Source organism: Gobio gobio, assembly GCF_949357685.1.
Source record: "Gobio gobio genome assembly, chromosome: 14".
NCBI classification, from domain to species: domain Eukaryota; kingdom Metazoa; phylum Chordata; class Actinopteri; order Cypriniformes; family Gobionidae; genus Gobio; species Gobio gobio.
In genome coordinates this window covers 22,810,609-22,829,619 of record NC_137107.1, presented here as the reverse complement: position 1 = coordinate 22,829,619, position 19,011 = coordinate 22,810,609, and the positions used below count along the sequence as shown (strand labels likewise).

General features: G+C 38.7%; 1 protein-coding gene across 2 annotated transcripts in view; it reads left to right on the top strand.

Moving 5' to 3' along the window:
• tenm2b (teneurin transmembrane protein 2b) overlaps nucleotides 1-19,011 on the top strand; it is a gene marked incomplete at its 5' end in the record, with an annotated part of 256,725 nt that overhangs the window by 178,581 nt on the left and 59,133 nt on the right. For both annotated transcript variants that reach the window (XM_079834802.1, XM_079834803.1), the window contains one exon: nucleotides 11,984-12,222. In XM_079834802.1, coding sequence (XP_079690928.1) covers nucleotides 11,984-12,222 — 239 coding nt within the window. The remainder of the gene's footprint in view (nucleotides 1-11,983; nucleotides 12,223-19,011) is intronic.

The window sequence follows — 19,011 nt, the reverse complement described above, 5'->3', positions numbered from 1 at the left end:
TTCGTCGCTCTCTCCCATAAAAAAAAATTGACACTCACTTTCAGATGAAGCAAGCACCGCCTGAAAAATAGGTCATGCGATGGCACGCATGCAAAACGGCTGCAACGGTGAGCACAGGATACGAGAAGTTCTACTTTGAATGCTAGAGTGCTAGCAGGAGAAAGGAACAGGGCCATATGGTGACATATTGGTTGAGAGTCACAGAAAGCGAGGAGTGTGCAGCTGTCACACGAAATAGAGTGTCTCAGTGGTCGGGAGTCTGGAGCCGAGGGGACCGCAGGTGGAGCAGGTAAAAGTTCAGAGGGAGTTTTTACCACCGGCACGCAGCTGCATCCAAGTTTATCACAGTTTTGAGCGGCTGCAGGTTTGCTTCTTCAATATTCTCCACGCAGACACAGGCAAATGCACTCTCAGATCCTTCAAACATATCAAGCTGCCTCCAGACGTTGGATGGACTACCCACAATCCCCTGACACTTCAAAGCACTACCCTTGGCTGGCAGATTAGAATGACTTCTTTCAGGGCATGTGGACGTGACCTCAAACAGCCTCTACCTCATATTGCTTTGTCTGTTAGACAGCCCTGTCTGCCACAATGTGCAAACCCAGCACTTCTCACGATGGTTTAATGAGATAAATACCGTTGGGTATTTACAGAGGCAGTTTAGAGCTACTCTTAGCTCTGCTATCTTTTTGTAGGGAGAGTCGGTCGGGTGATTTGACCCACTATTTGATGCAGCTGTCCGACCTGTGGCTGTTAGGACACGTAAAGCTAACTTTTTAAAAAACAGTTAGCAAATGAATGTTTGTAAGTTAGCAAATTAATGCAGTTAGCAAATGAATGTAAAATGTTAAAAAATATATCAAATATAACAAAACATAAACTATAGAAATATTTAAAACGAAACAAGCTGCTAACAAAAAGTTGCTTACTGACTTAAAGTGTATAAATAATATATAAATATAGTAAACTATAAGTATGATGTTAAGTTCAAATAAAGAAAACTAGTTCTGAAAACCTAGTTCTACTCAAAATGTACTACTGTTATAGTCTCGCGTAGCCAGACTTTCAGACTGACGGCAGAAGGTTGGTACTTTGTTGCAGTTTTCATTGGTCAAGGACCACCCAAGAGGACGTTTGACTGACATGTAATGTAACCAATCACAGTTTGTTTTGTTCCGCGTCATGTTTTGGGGGCATGAAAATGTAAAGTCGATGTCCTGACAATAACAGACAATAACGGCGTGCATCTATAAATGATTAATTCAAGAACGTTGTGCAAGTTTACTGCAACAGTGAAGCCACAAACTTCACATACTTTTGAAAATCCAGCGTTTAGTTGATCACAGTTGTAAACATGGCGGCGTTCTTCTTCTACGAGGGACTTTGGTTTCATGGCATTTGTTTGCAGGCGGACCGCTAAAAAATGCAACACACACGTCTCACAGACATCCTGTAGAATTCAACCAGATGACGACTTCGAAACTCCTGAAGTGTTTCCAGAAAAGTGTGCCATATGCATCAGACGTTCAGCCAGCGGTCCGTGGGCGTGATGTCTGAGGCTGAGGCTACTATTGTTACACTTAAAGTATACTTGAAAGTATACTTATATACACTAAAAAGTGCGCCAATTTAGTCCCAAGTAGTATTGAAATAGTACACCTACAAGTATACAACTTGTATATTGATATTAGAATACTTACTACATAAAGTATTCCTATACTTATTTTTCATAAGAGACATTAAGTACAATAAAAGGTCTGACCAACATTTGTATGGAATTCGGAAGTTTAAACGCGCGTGCACTTGAAGGTATAAAGGAGGCTGCCGGCGGATGGGCTTAGCGGCCATTTGAGCCCCCATATTTCATCAGTTCTTCTGCTGTCTTTTTTCAGCAATTAATAAAATGTTGTCCAACAACACAAATAACTTTCTCCGAAGCAATGGACTCCATCGCGACAAGTTCCCTCAAGATATAATGTGTAATACCTAATAATTATGTTAACATGCTCAGATTGAACTTGAAAAACCCACCTCTGCACGTAAATATTTAAAAATGACTCAAATGTGAAAATATCCCTTGCGACATAACAGTCATGTCCAATAAATCATCGCCAAAAACATGGCATGGACCACATTGTGGCTGCATTTCTTCCACTTAATAATTATATACATTTAACATAGCAAGTTATTAACAACGTTATTATATTGAACGTGTGTTCACAGGTAATAAAATAAATATCTTTTTCTGGTATATAAGACGGGGGATCCTCCAAATGCTCAAATTAAGCCCTGGTCTCTTGTTGGAAAAAGTAAAAAAGTTTGTTTGACGTTCAGCGCTCCTACATGGTTCTGCTGGGTTTCGGCAGCACAGAGGGGAAACTCCAGATGCTCGAAGGTTTGAAAAAATGCAGGCTCACTGTGACTAGCTATGCATCGCAAGACTAATTATCTTATGAAATATGATCTCCATTGTTATCTCCCGTCAGTGCATAAGAAATGGCCCAGTTCTGAGGAACAGCAGAGGGAAGAATCTTTTTTTCTCCAAATTGTTTTCCTCCGGGACGTCACACCACCATCAAAATCTCAGCCGAGTGTTAGTGTGAGTGTGTGTTAATAGCGCAGTATCAGAGTGCACTGAACACTTGAGCTCTGGGAACTCTCCTCCATAGTCTTGAGTTTTAAGCCTCTTGTTCGGAAAGCTCAGTATTTATCCAGAAAAAAACTGGGCCTGCCACAGAGATGGAGCCCAATTAGAGGTGGTTTACTTGGGCTAAAACTCCTGCAGTGCCCCCCTGAGCTGGAGCTAATGACGGTGTGCTCCATCTTAGTGGACGGAAATGGGAGAAGATTCTCTATTAGGCGTCAGGGAAGAGGTTGTGTGTCTACCTGCTGTCTCTTTCTTTTCTTTTTCCCTTCTATCGCTCTCCCCGTGGGCTTGTTTGAAATACCGGTGTCATTTCTCTCACTTGTTCTGCACATGACTTGTCATCCGCTAACAGGCCTCGAACTTCTCCACAGAAAAATACAGAGAAAAAATACTTGCCTTTCCTGCTCTGAATCGCAGCTATCGCTAACTGCTTTTGTTCGTCGCCAGATATGATCGGCCCATGTGGAATCTGCAGACTTTTTGGACAGATTTTGGAGGGAAATCTGTGGAAAGAATTAAACATGGTAAAATGTGTTAAGCGAAGAGTAATACAGTGGTAGCGGAAAATATATAGACTACTGTTTAAATGTTTGGTGTTGGATATTGTTTTGTGTTTTTGAAAGAAGTCTCTTTTGCTCACTAATTTAATATTGTGAAATATTACCATTTAAAACAAAGCTGAATTTACAGCATCATTACTCCAGTCTTCAGTGTCACATGATCCTTCAGATATGCTGATTTGCTGCTCAATAAATGTCTTCTTTTTTTTATTGAACAAAATGCAAATTAACAATACATGGTAGCTTATACAAAGTAAGAGACCAATGACACACAAGAGAAAAAAAAGAGAAAGAAAAACAGCTAAATAGACACTTAGCCCAGATTTGATATCTAATTAAACAATTTAATTTAAAGTTTGATTGCATTACTTGTATATATATATATATATTTTATATACTTTTAAATATAAGTAGATTCTACCAATTTGTGGACATAAAATGAATTTGTGAATAAATTGAATTTAAATGGACTCAAATATTTTATTATTCTTCCTGAGACCCAGAAAATAAAGTTTTTTTTTTAATTATTTAGTATTTGTTTCATGTCATTACATTGTTTAGAGCATAAGAAACAAATTGATTTTTTTTGTTGTTGAAAAATGATATTTTATTCATATGTTACGCTGTAGTGGACACCAGGACTCGGTTGTTAAAAAATAAAATTACATGAAATTACATGCATAGGCAAAAACAATGGAATTTTTAATCATTGAGGTTTCAGGATTTTTTTAACCAAACTGTGTCTAAAGATAATTCTCAACTATGTTATGAAGGATATAATGGAATGAATTGATATACCATTTTACTTTATGCAATATGTGGGTAAAATGGCCATAAATGGGTAGTCCCACTCAATACAAATGTATCTATACATAGTATCTAATTTGCATATTAAAGTGTTCTTGGGGATACATGTGATGAAAAAAGAAGTGTAATAATGGGAGTAATAATTGGCATAATTTTCAAGAGTGCTAAATTTGATCACTATTGTAAATTGATGTCAGTCATTTTTAAAGACCAAGGAGTTGCTGTTGTCATGGTGAAACCTCCAAACATTTGGCATCGCTGTGAAGCCCTGAATGTGCTCTTTACAGGACATTTATTAATTCTGTCTTTTATGGGAGTTGTGGTTTACATTTCATCTGAGCTGATGAACTGTGTGATGTTGTTGTGTATTCAGACTTGCTTGAACTGCTGTTTTTTCCTCGCTCTTAATGACCAAAGTGTGGACGCTTCAATTCTCAGATGGTACAAAATGGAGACGTGTTGTGCAACATTATTTTCTTAAAGCTACTCTGTGTAACTTTTTTAGTTTATTCTTAGCTAAAAACACTTAGTTCTTTCCAAAATATATGTGCTCATTAATGTATATTTACTTCTTTCAAGTAATAAAGTATTGTCGTAAGTTTATAATATGCCATTGAAAATACATACGGGTAAGGAGTTCGAATGCGGGTCGCCATGTTGCCCCTCCATCTTGAAAGTACATTAGCCAAAGAGGGACATATCCGTAAATTCAAGCTTCGCCTTTCGCGTTTTAACACTCGATGGCACCGTGTCGAATGTGGAAGAGGTCGAACTGGAAGCCATATTAATCTTGGACTAAATTGGCCACCGTAGGAGTTAAAACGAAATCGGAATTGAGAGGAAGAGAAACTAATATTCACTGGATGGTCATAAACCTTTTAACCGCTAGATGGGGGAAAATATCACACAGTGTAGCTTTAAGTGGATGGGAATCGCTCTTATCTAGACACTTCACTAGCTGGAGACGGATAAGAATAAAGTGGACAGAATGTAACAGCCTCTGCTTGAGGTTTCTGAATGCTGCCACTGCATCCAGTATTAGGGACAGCGGTAGATCGATGTGTTGTATGAGAGAGAGAGTGTCTCCAGTGAGTCATTTCAATGGATCTCAACATAAAACTGTTTTTGGTTGGCTGGGCTTCCTGGAGATATTTATCATGTTTTGAGTTTGTGGAAATAAACAGCAGAATTGCCTATATGGAGAGGCCATATATTTTGGTCATTACATGCAAACAGTAAAGGACCTTGGCCTTGTAAAAAATGTTGAACAGCAAACCAGAGGCTTCGTCACTGATTCGGAAATCCCAATTAAGTGGAATTTTGGACAGTTCGGACTGTTTATATATTTGTGTGGAATACTAATTCACCTTGAGAGATGTTTGTGTTTGTTTGCGTTCTCTGTTAAATCTCATGTTTGCTTGTTAATTGCTCTGGACCTTTCCTCCTCTCCCACAGGAGGAGAGAAAAGGTGTTTACTGTGAAAGTGCGATTTTTTGCGGCTTTGCCTCGCTTTTGCTTATTGCCATGTTTCTCGGTCGTGCTCTGTTTGCACTTGCTGGTGTGGATGGTTTGCTTGTGAGATGTCCCAGTAGGGCGAGCATTCTCTGATTGGCGCGGTGTTGTTTATTCGCTAACACAAATTAGCACGTTTTTTTACAAATAAAAATGTGCAAAAAATTTAGTCAACATTAGAAAAAGTTTCATGTGTACAACAGGGACCTTTTGAAGATTTAAATTCACTGTGATAAAGAAGAATCTATCCATCCATCCATTCATCCGTATTTATTTTTAATGCTATAATCTTCAAACCTTCTTGTGGAAAGCACAGTTACACTAAAAAAGAATAAGAGAGCATCAATTAATTTACCTTTTGTATGACATTTTACAATTAGTGTCCATCAGGTATGATGTAGCTTTGTGTCACACATGTGAAACCCACAGGGTCTGTCCCGTTTGTCTTTGTATGCATGCTCATTAATCAATATGTGTTTGAAGTGAACCTAAATGTCGTTCCCATTATCTTGTAGACAGTGGCGGACGTCCTGACTCCTGCTATCACACATCAACGCAAATGAAGAAATACTGCTCTTATTAGAGTGCTGTAATTTTTAAAGTACCAGTACTAATAAAATTTTAACAGCAGGGTATCGCAATACTTTTCTAGTCCCGGTATATCGTGCAACACTAGAGGAGGCACACACAATTTTAGCAGTCGGATCCCCTCCCAATGATTTTTTAACTGCTTTAAATTGGCTTTTTTGGGTCACTTTTAGGGCTCGTCCACACGGATCCGGCGTTTTGGGAGACTGAAACCGCTATTTTTTGAAACCGGGTCCTAAAGTGGATAAATCTGAAAACGACACCCTTGCGGTTTCGTGTATACAGCCAATCCGTATATTTTGTGAAACTGTGATGTCATCACACCACGTCCTGCGCGGGGAAGACTAGAAGGAATACAACTACGGGCACTGGGCATGCGCACATCAATACTGCGTTGTTTAATTACTGTATTTGCATTATTGTAAGGGTACACTCTAAAAAAAAAAAGGTTCTATATTGCACCAAAAATGGTTCTTGGCTCGTAATCATAGGGGAACCTTTTTTAGTGCTATATAGCACCAATTTTGGTGCTTCAGCGGTTCTTCAGAGGTTCTTCAGCGGTTCTTCAGAGGTTCTTCACCGGTTCTTTGACTAAGGTGCTATATAGCACCTCTGAAGAACCGCTGAAGAACCACTGAAGCACCAAAATTGGTGCTATATAGCACTAAAAAAGGTTCCCCTATGATTACGAGCCTTTTTTTTTAGAGTGTATGTTTAGGGTTGGGGTAGGTGTATGCGTTAATAAAACACATCTGGTAAGTAGCAAATTTATTTATTGTTATTTTATTGTGAGATTTTACCTCACCTCCAACTGTTGCCGTACCCCTTCTAGCCACAACTCTTCTTCTCCGTTTTTAGTGTATTTCTGTGGCAGAATTACAGTGCCACATACTGGCCTGGCATGTATACTACATCGTTTTGAGCCGTTTTCATGCTCTCGTGTGTACGCAGATATTTCTTGAAATGAGGGGAAAAAAAAGATCGGATGGGGAAAGTTCTGGCTTCGTGTGGATGGGGCCTTAGACAGAACATTTACAGTAAACGACATTTATACTAAGACAATATAAATATAATTTCACTCACCTAGCCTATCACTTGAAGCAAAAATCCACCCTTCTGTCCTTTAAATGCCTGTGTTCGGCCGTTTAGTGAAGCTGATTGCTGTAGCCTATATCTTATCTTAGCCTATATGCGTGGGGTTTTCCTTCATTTTTAATTTGTAGCTTTTGGTCGAATGGTAGTTTGGTAAATTTGTCTGCGATCAAATATGAAATATCTCTACTCTCCATACGTAGTTGGTTCAAACTAATATCACGTAATTTATGTCTCTTCGATGATTGGTTGATATACCAAGGGAGGCTAGCCTCCTCTGCCATGTTTCTTTTCTCATCACTCCTAATCGCTGAATGTGAAATACCCAATGTGATTGGCACAAGTCTCTGGCTATGAATATGCCTCCTCTATTCCTTCAGACATTCACATTTTGCAGTCTCGGCACATTCGGGAAAGAGCTCGTGGTTACACTTACAGAGGTGAAATTGCAAACAATAAATACACATTCTGAGACATGAAATTAATAACTTGGAAGTTTATTACATTAAATCATCCTTCTACCATTTTCACCTCAAAATTTTGGGTAGGCTGTGCCTCCTCTGACGAGCCGCCACTGCTTGTAGATGAAGCTCAGGGGTTAATGACTGTGGGTCACAATATGAATATGTTGCTACAATAACACTTTTATTGGCTGCTCTGTTGTGCCTCCTTTTCGGTCTTTCTCCATTTATCCATCTCCGTCTCGCTTTCACACATCTCTCCCCTTCTCATCTTCCACAGCAGTGTAATGTAATTTGGCCTAGAGGGATGATTATTCACATGGCCCCTGATATCTGGCTTTAACGCTTCTTTTAAGTTGATTTATCACATGTCTGTCAAACCATATGATGAAATATGTTTGGACTTTAAAAGATTCTAGAATATTATCTGCTCTTTTATAGATTTTTTGTTGTTGTTTTTTTTTGTAGGATTTCTTGTTGCATACTATCTTGATGACACACCCTGCAATGGAAAGACACATTTTCATTATGTTTCATATTCTGTGCTGTGTGTTATTAAGCTAGAGTGGAAAAATGCTTTCAGACAAATCATGAAAGCTTGCATGAGTTACCTTGAGCCGGAGCTTGTCCACAGATGACCATGACTGCACAGTGAGAATGCACAGTTTAGTGCGAGGCCACATGCAAGGCAGCGGAGTAGGGAATGACAGATTTTCTCTATACCCACTTCACTGCTCTCATCCAGCTCGTATGAAAAACACAGTTCAAACTCAGCCACTTATTCTGCTGTGAATTTGAACCACAGCTGCGCATAAACCTGACATTGCTATTTCACAACCTGTTACTTCTTTCCAGCACTGAAATGAGAAGCAACAAACGAATGCAGAAAACATTTTAGAAGAATAATTCATACTAAAATGAAAATTCTCAAAATTTTTTCCTCAAACTTTTCTTTCCAAAATATATGACATATCTCTGGAACAGAAAAGAAATTCAGAAGAATGAAAGAAAACAGTGACCAATACACTCTTAAAAAAAGATAAAACCATTTTCATATTATGTTTATAGGGTTCCCTTTATCTACATACATTCATAACCGAGGCGACCCCCCCCCCCCCCCCCCCCGTTCTCCTTTTGTTTTCCATCACTTTATTCCTCCTTTATTGTGTGGGGGAAAAAGTCCTAAAACCTATGGATTCCATGGGAAAAAGTAAGTCATACGGATTAACCCCCTCGAGTCTGCGCGACCGTCTCGCTTTTTTTCTTATCAGTGCCAAAGCGACTCAAATAACTCTTATCATTCTTTTAATAACTTGTATCATTCAGGCAAGTGTTATACATCATTATAATCTGTTAAGTTATTTTGTGTACAGTCACAATGAGAACAAATTGTTGTGCTTTTTGCTAAATAAAGAAAACAAACATGATGCGCGATCTTCAGCCTCTCTCTCAATGATGTCTAATCTGATTCTCTTCAGAAAATGACCTGTAGCTTAGTGAAAACTTATCACACAAACATGAGACATATGTCTAAAGAAACGTTAAAATGTCAGGTTTTAAATAATGTGAATCAAATCGAAAACAAATATTCTGTGTTTATGTAATCTGTTTGAAAAGAGAGAGCTGTCAGTCGTTCGCGAGCGTCTCATTATCCGGTAATGCGACCACGCCCACGGAGCACGATCCATGCGTCTGAGGCGATCCATGCGTCAATGCCCACACATCAACCCAAACAAACACTTCAAGTGGTAGGCTAAGTTTATTCTGTTAGCATCTGTGAATATTAAACGCAAAAAGACGGTTAAATATGAATCCTGCTGCAACATAAAATGTACATCATAGATGCAAGACTGTTTAGACAAGATTTATTTGGCCTGTTTTCGTTTTGTATAAATTGTATCTTAATTTTAATCAATGTTTTTAATATATTTGCTTCTTATTTAATAAGAATCAAATATAGCAGACAATAGCCTTAACGCTGGCGATCATGCATTGCACGCATGTCTCATAAATGAACTGAAGCTCAAAATGATATTTGAGTATTGTGTGTATGATAGTTTACAAAATCAAATGATTCAGAAAATGTTTGCGATTGAAATGACTAAGTAAACGTGTCCCAATCAATCTGAATTCACCCTATACTATTTAAAATCATAATTGCATTGCATGTTGTTTTAAATCCCAAATATTTTACTTATAACATTCATCATTACCAATTATTCAGTTATTTGTATTTACTGAATACTGAATTGGGTTCAGTGTCACAATATTATTATTATTTTTTTTTAGACTTCTTTCAAAAACATTTCTGATTGAAATCGTGTGTTTTGTTTTGGCAGATAATTTAGCTTGTTTTAAGGCAAAAAAAAATTCCCCAGAAAATTTTACTTATTTAGTAAATGAATCTTGATTTAAGAATTTTTAGATATTTGGACTGGAAACAAGAAAAAATACAAAATAAGAAGAGCATTTTTTGCAGTGTCAAATCATTTGATCATTTTAAATGAAATAGGCCTTTGTTGACTATATTCTAAATAAATTACAAAAAAATATATTTCCTTTGTCCTGTTGCTCCACATACCTGAAGCTCATTCATTATGCAGGCCATTATGTGGGTCTTTTGTTCTCTAAGGTGTAATACCCAGCATTATTCATTAACGTTCACGCCTCGCATATTGCCTTTGTAAAGAAAAAATGTCTTGCAAAATGTAAATTAATATATTGTTTTATGTGAATGAGTAGGCTCAGTGATTCTCACATCAGTTTAAAGTAAAAACTATTGTTCAAAAAGTTTGGGGTCAGTAAGACTTTCTTTTAAAGAAATTAATACTATTATTCTACATGGACATATTAAATTGATCAAAAGTGACAGGACATGCATTTATAATATAATTTCTATTTCAAATAAATGCTGTTCTTTTGAACTTTCTATTAATTAAAGAATCTTATTTTTTTCCCCACAAAAATATTAAGCTGTTTTCAACATTGATATTAATAATAAGAAATGTTTCTTGAGCAGCAAATCAGCATATTAGAATTATTTCTGAAGGATTATGTGACACTGAAGACTGGAGTAAAGATGCTGAAAATTCAGCTTTGCCGTCACATGAAGAAAATTATTTAAATTGTAATTATAATTTTCAATATTACTGTTTTACTGTATCAAAAAAAAAATACAGACCACAAACTTTTGGTGGCACAAACTGGTAGTGAATTTCTTTCAAATGAAGGTGAGTAAATGGTGTCACATGTTATTCCAGACTCTTAATCCGGTTCAGCTCAGATCTGACAGCTAGCTATAGATTTGCTGCTAAGTTTTGCAGAACTGAGATGCTGGCCAGTGCTCATGGGTTGTTCTGGCTGTGGGCAGCAGGGAGCAGTTGGATGTCTAGCTGGGGGGCAACAGAGAGGCCTGGTGGAGTCTGACTGGACCTCCTGTCCCGAACAAGACACATGGACAAAGATCTGAGGCTGGTTTAGCATAGGACCTCAGCCTGAGCCAAACCTAGTGCTCATCAAAGCTTCCTGGTCAACTGTCATCTGCTTTCATCCCCTTCCCATCTGCCCCCATTCCCAAACACGCACACACACGTTTCCCCTTTCAGCCCACATTTGACTCTGTCCGCCACGGCTACCAGATCTGGCATCGTTTGCAATAACATTGCCATCTACCTCATCATTTGTCCTCTCATTTTACGTCTGATGGTCATAATATTTTTAATTATAAAGGTTTGATGCAGCCCAGAGTGCTCAGAACTGTTATTCAGCATCCTACTAAATCTTAGCAAGAACAGGGTTTTAACAACAACAAAAATCAATTCTCTCTGCTGAGCAGTCGATTGGAGTTGTCTTTATGATGCATTCAGTCTATACTGCTAGTACACAAAGTAGTAGTCTGATGCCTAATACTTTTTAAATGACCAGAGCTGTGTTAAATGAGCCTCATTTAAAGCCATTATGTACAAATTGAACTCCTGGTTGTTAGACAAACTACAGCATGAGAACGAAATGAACAACATGGAAAATGTGAATGAAACAAATAGCCTACTCCCCAGAGTTAGCCATTCAACAAGCTTAAACAGGCTTTTTTTAGTCATTCAGCTCATTAAAGAAGGGTTTTTTTTATGAGATTTATCAAAGCCCAGTAAATCCGTGGGCATATTGACATTTTCCAGAATGTTTAGACTAGTGATACAGTTAGATAAACAAGAGATTTGCCTTCTGCTGGCATTAGTTCAGATTAACAGCTGAGTCATGTTAAAATGGTGCTGAAAGTACTATTATTGTTGTTGTTTTTTTCTTTCTTCTTATAGGCACTTTCTTTTTAAGACACCGTCTGGGAGCACTCCTCTGTTCAGCAGCTCTTCCCCAGGTTATCCCTTGACCGGTGGTACCGTCTACTCCCCACCACCCCGACTCTTACCCAGAAACACATTCTCCAGGAGTTCCTTTAAGCTGAAGAAGCCCTCCAAGTACTGCAGCTGGAAATGTGCCGCTGTGTCTGCGATCGCAGCCGCTGTGCTGCTGGCCGTCCTGCTCTCTTATGTCATAGGTATGTTCTTTATAAAATCATTATGCTGTACTAAACAATAAGTCTGCTATTTTACTAAGGCATTGTTCAAAAATGTATTGTTGCAAATTAGTTTGTAAAATTACTTGTTCAGCATAGGCTTCATAGGATTTTTTTTGTGCTGACCTTGCTGACTGGGCATGTCATGCAACATGCCATTCATTGTTTGCCATGGACGATTTTTGTTCCCAAATAATATGCAACCGAGTTGTATTATAGAAAAAGAATCTCTAGTTGTTCAGATGGAATTTTTATTTCATTAGTAGGTATTAAAGGGATAGTTCACCCAAAAGTGAAAATTACCCCATGATTTACTCATTCTCAAGTCATCCGGTGTATATGACATTCTTCTTTCAGACGAACACAATCAGAGTTATGTTAAAAAATATCCTGGCTCTTCCAAGCTTTATAATGGCAGGGAATGGCAGCCCAAAATTTGAAGCTCAAAAAAGTACATCCAACCATTATAAAAGTAATCCACACACTTGGGGTGTGGGTGATTAATAAAGGCTTTCTGAAGTGAATTGATGGATTTGTGTAAGAAAAATATCCATATTTAACACGTTATAAAGTAAAATATCTAGCTTCCAGCAGACTGCCAGTTCCATATTTAACTTACGGAAAAAGCATAACTGGCGCGCCGATGACGTCGGACGTAGCGTTTTGAGAGGCGCTACACATTCTTCGTAGGTTGAATACTGGCGGTCCACCAGAAGCTAGATATTTTACTTTATAACGTGTTAAATATTGATATTTTTCTTACACAAACCCATCGATTCGCTTCAGAAAGCCTTTATTAACCCCCTAGAGCCGTGTGGAGTACGTTTATAATGGATTGATGCACTTTTTTGGTCTTCAAATTTTCGGCTGCCATTCACTACCATAATAAAGCTTGGAAGAGCCAGGATATTTTTTTATATAACTCAGATTGTATTTACGTCTGAAAGAAAAATGTCATAGACACCTAGGATGGCTTGAGGGAGTATGGCTTTATGGGATAATTTTCATTTTTGGGTGAACTATCCCTTTAATGGCAATATCTAAATTAATGGCAATCTGGCACTTGAATTTGTTTTGCTGAGTGATTGTTGCAGTTGTCATCACTGGCGGAAAGCGTCATATATATTTGAATTATTTGTACATTATTTGTAAAAATTTTCTTTGCTCTGTCATGTCCTTGAGGATTTACACTTGAGGCATGTTGAAAAACTCACTTGTTACTTTATAAGCTATTAATAATTTATCATGATGCAAACAGTGATATTTGAATCACATTTTACAATTCAGTCATGCATAATTAGGTCCTGAACTGAATTCACGGATCCTTGATGGATCATTTATTGCTGTCAAAACAATAAGTCAGCAACCACGGAATGATAAATCAATTAATTTAATTAGACACTGCTTAAATGTCATGAGCACAAGCTAGTGTAGTTAGCAGAGGGTTTGCTGGGCAGTGCTCAGTGTTCTCTAGCACACTATGGCCTTTCAAAGCTCAAAGAATGACCCTGAAATGACTCGCTCAGAAGAATGACATTTATCACGAAGAACGAAGCGCTTCAAAGCTTCTTTGATAAACCATTGATGTGTGTTATTGTTGTGGTACAATTGCAGTAAAGCAAATACCCACGCAGAGGGGCGGAAGGAGCCTCAGCGTGTGGACGTTTACTTCAGACGGCAACGTGTGATTCATCTGCCGATTGATATGGACTGTGATTCGGATGTATTTGGGGAAGGAGGGTTTGGTCTTATCAAGGCATCTCTCTGCAGGGAGTGCTGCTTAGTTTCAAGTGTAAAGTTCCTCTCTTTTTCTAAAAAGGAGTTACTGTAGGTTAAGTTCTTAGCAACGAAAAGTTATAGTGTTTTCTGATGCGTCCTCAAGTGAATTTGTTTTGGTGTATTTCCGTTGCTGAGCGTCACACTCGAACGGTAAGAATAGGTGGCACTAAAGGCGAAACAGTGACTGCGTGTTGAGTCCGATAAGAGTCAACACAGTCAACGGTAAATGTCACCAAGCACCTTGAGTGTGCGCCAGCATGTGAGAGTTGCACCTTTACAAAGCAGTGAAGAAAAACAGCCGTCTGTCTCTTCTGCTCGAATAATCTGCACATTTACATGTTTAACATCTCATTTGTTTTTTCTTTGTTTATTTTGCAGGAGCTTTGGCTCTGGCCTTATTTTTAGTTTTTGTGCACATTGAAGAGCCAATGTTTGCCTCAGTACCGTCAGACATTTATAAACACACACACATCTGGTTTACTATCTTTGTGGGGACTCTCCATAGACGTAATCGTTTTATGCTGTACAAACTGTATATTCTATCCCCTTACACTAACCCTACCCCTAAACTTTTTACATTTTCAGAAAAACTTATTCTGTATGATTTATAAGCTTGTTTCCTCATGGGGAACTCAGTTTAGGTCCCCACGGTGTGGCCATGAGTCTATGTGCATTCAGGTTGAAGTCCCCACTGGGATAGAAAAACATGTACACACACACACGCACACAATTTTTATGTTCAGGGTACTTTAGATGAGTGAGCTTTTAAATGAAAGTGTATTTGTGTGTGTATCTTGTGTGCAGTGGCCTGTAAAGTGTTCTGTAAACTATTCCAAAACCTCAGGGACTTTTGCCAGTACAATGGGACTCTTAATGCATATGTGTGGCTGGTCCACTGAGCTGTAACCACACAGTGAGCAACACTTTTCATTGCCTAAATCACACAGGTTCCTGAAAGTTTGCACCACACTTCACACAACACCCATGCATTTGAACCAAGCCTGCAGCACTCCTGTAAATAACTGAAGCCTCCGCGCCTTGATCGCCCCCATGCGACTGGTCCCATTATAGGTCATAATCCCCGCCTATACTACTTCCTGCTCTCTACTGCGCAGACTCTGTCCCAAACCTGCGCAAGATGTCAGCGCCATATTCGGACCTCCGGAGGCTTCAGTTACTTCAGCGGAAGCCAATGAAGTCGCATCGCCCATATTTTTTTACGGTCTATGATTTGAACACACAGTGGGACTGAAAGCCACAGCTTGAACTCAAACTTTTGATTGGTAGTGTATTTATACTTGTACTTTTTTTTACTTAATGGGTACATAGTTGTTAGATTAACATTTTCTTGAAAATGGCATTAAAGATTTTCAAAACCTAATGAAACCAATGAGTACATTTCTAAAAATCTGGCACACTTTATTTTAATCCCACTGGCTGCTAGCAGAGAGTTGTATCTTTAATATTTTTTTTTCTGTCAGTGATATAAACCAGCTACAAAACACATTTTCTGAGCAAAATATCCAGTCCCAGAATTCCAAGTGTGCTCCAATTCAAATCCAACATCCCAGTGCTTTGCCCACTACTCACCCATGGCCTAATTACAGTGTTAATCTCTTGGGAATGGCTGTTCCTGAGAACATTTGTCCTGTCATTCTTATGTCAGAGACAGCATCCCTTGCCTGAGATCTGGATGCTGGTTGCTAGGAGACAGGTGTTGCGGTCCTGATGCGGGAGGGATTGGGGAGGTGTGGGTTCTGCGCGGGGCACAGCGGCTGCATCTGACTGCCATAAGGCCACTGTGATTAATCTGGACTAATTGGTGTAAGATGACGAAAGAAGCAGATGAAAGAAGGAGAGATAAATGATGGATGTCTAAAGGCTAAATTAAGTATTCTGCCCCCCACCTTCCTTCTCGCACACGTGGATGCAGCGGATAGCTGAGTGTTTTGTATACGAACTAGAGCCCGACCGATATATCGGCGGGCCGATATTATCGGCCGATATTAGGCTTTTTCCAAACTATCGGTATCGGCATTTATGATGGCCGATAAATGAATATTTTTAAAAAAATAAAAAAACCGGACGAAACACCTCTCAAACACATTGAGTGTTGGCGTTTCATAGTTTGTCCACCAGAGGGCGCTCTACAACGTGCCGGCTGGCAACACCACCAGCTGATCCAGCAGAGTCATGCTGAGCTTCAGCGCTCTGAGCGCTGCATTCACAACACAGATCATCCGCGAAGTGCATGTAAGTTGGCAACGAGACATACATTGCTTGAATTGAATAACAGTTAAAAGAACATCCCCATCAGTTCTCTTAACTCAAATAACATGACACAATTTGTAACTGCCAAGTCCAGTTTTGCTGTTACATGTAAGCCAAGAGAGCTGGTAATTACGCTAGGTTACAGTTGACTGACTTATTTTACCTCGGACAATGTGACTGAATAAGATGTATTTCTTTAATAGTCTGACAGTTTGACATCATGAGACGTATCATCTCTCCCCTGCCCGTTATTTTGAAAAAGTCTACATATTTCTAAATTATAACTTATCATAGACGCTAACCACAAAGCTAGCTAATGCCATGGCTATCAGTGGGAGACCGCTAACATTAATGCGCCTTGAAAAACACAACAAACTTATTCTGCCTAAATAAAGTAATGATTACTGTATTTATAACTAGTATATTTGTAGTTCCAGTCTCTGCATTGTAAATCGTAAGTTAGGCTCGTGAAGAGTGAACGAAAGTGCGTGACTTCGTTCAGATGCCGCATTAACGAGTCAAATAATGGATTACACGAGTCATCATCAGTAACGTTAGTAGATTTTAGAAGGCAGGCAGCAAATGATGATTGCAAATGGTTTGTGGTAGCTTGATGGATAGAATTAAAAGTGCATGTAAAGGGATAAGCAAGTTGACATTGTAATTATAAGGTGGCTCATATTTATACTGTATATAGTTTATATTTTGCTGTTGTTGTTATTTATCAGAACTTCTAGAACTTAACTGAATATTTTTTTTCCAGTCTTGCTAAAAGTTATATTTATAAAGCTTACCACATCTATTAATACTGGTAACTTTGATTTTTTGTTTTTGTTATTGTGTTTTCGTCCAAACGACTTTAAGTTTCATATCTTAAGTTTGTATTTTTATACATTTTATTTATCAGAACTTTAATATATTTTTATGTTCCTCTGTTCTGTTGTGACAATAAAACAAACAAGTTTATTTTTAAACTGCATTATCATATTATTTTAGAGAGGCTGAGGGATCATGAATAACTACAAATAACTAATGTATAAGGGAAATGTGTTTTTTTTACGCGTTTCTGTTATTTTATTTTTAATATATATCGGCTGATATATCGGAATATCGGATTTTTAAGTGACCAAATATTTGTATCGGTATCGGCCTTAAAAATCCTTTATCGGTCGGGCTCTAATACGAACATTTGCCTTGATGAAGAGTCTGGAACTCTCATTGGCTGCGTGTTCACGACGGGGTTTTTTTTCCGTTATGATTGTGTTTGTTTGGCATGAGCACATTGCTTGTCATGTTTGTTTCTATGTGCCATGTGCCCTCCTGTCTATTGTCTTAATGGGTAACTAAACCCCTGCTCAGAGCTTAACTCCACCCACTGGCAAATTTTTTTAAATGCTGGAAAAGTGGGCAGAGCCCAGCGGAGACAGAGGGGATGAACCGAGGGCGGGGCTGAGCGGAGGGCGTGCACCTGAGACCCGCAGGGACGGATTGATTGACAGCTGTCTGACTCGCGAGTCGCAGAGATGGAGAATGACTGGAGTGACGCCAGCTTTGCAACAGAGCGGTCATTTCCCCTACCTTCACCTGAATTGGAGGAGGGTGAATTGTCTGTAGACACAGACCCAGAGCCTTATCAATGCGAGCCGCTGGCTCAAACTGCGTTAACTCCCGATGCCGACGATGCTAGCGAAGCAGGAGCGCAAGAGAACTGACCTAATCTTTGAACAGTCAAATCATTATACTGAATGCCACTAAAAATAGATTAGATACCTTGCGTGTCAGGGTTTGAAAGCGCGTCTCATGTATGAAACTTATCTGTAAACATGACGGGCGGCAATAATATCGCAAGAAAAGCCTGACGTGTACTGACAACTGCATTATTTAACCGTATTTTCTTCATTACAATGTTAAAGCAAGTGTCAAGTCAGTTTCATTCATAATGTTTCTACCTCATGTAACATGAGAGTTCATACTGGAGTGAAGCCGCTCTCATCATGTGATTGGGGGAAACATTTCTGAGGGCGTGGGTAGCTCGTGCCAGGGGCGCGGATAGTGAGACGTTGGAAGAACCATCATACGTCACGATGTACCACAATGTCCAGTAGGAAAATTCAACTGCAGTAGCCACCGTTCAACCTTAAGAGGGCAGCACTTTGGCGGTTTTACACCATATTTTATAGAATTAAAACACTTTATACTCAAATGTCAAAACATTTACTCGAATCAATGAACAGCATTACACCCCAGTATTACAGATCATTAACTAAAAAAAGTTGGTTTAGGGTTTGGTTACCCTTTAAAGGGATAGTTCACCCAAAAATGAAAATTCTGTCATCATTTACTCACCCTCAAGTTGTTCCAAACCTGTATGAGTTTCTTTGTTCTGCTGAACACAAAAGAAGATATTTAGAAGAATGTTTGTAACCAAGCAGATTGAGCAACTATTACTTTTTTTTTTTCCTACTATGGTAGTCAATAGTTGCTCTATCTGCTTGGTTACAAACAGTCTTCTTAATATCTTCTTTTGTGTTCAGCAGAACAAAGAAACTCATACAGGTTTGGAACAACTTGAGGGTGAGTAAATGATGACAGAATTTTCATTTTTGGGTGAACTATCCCTTTAACCCCGCCCTTCTTGTTGTCTGATTATTGGTTTATTTGTCCTACCTGTCCTTCCTTGTTACATGCTTTATTTGCTCTCCTACTTAGGCCACATCCACA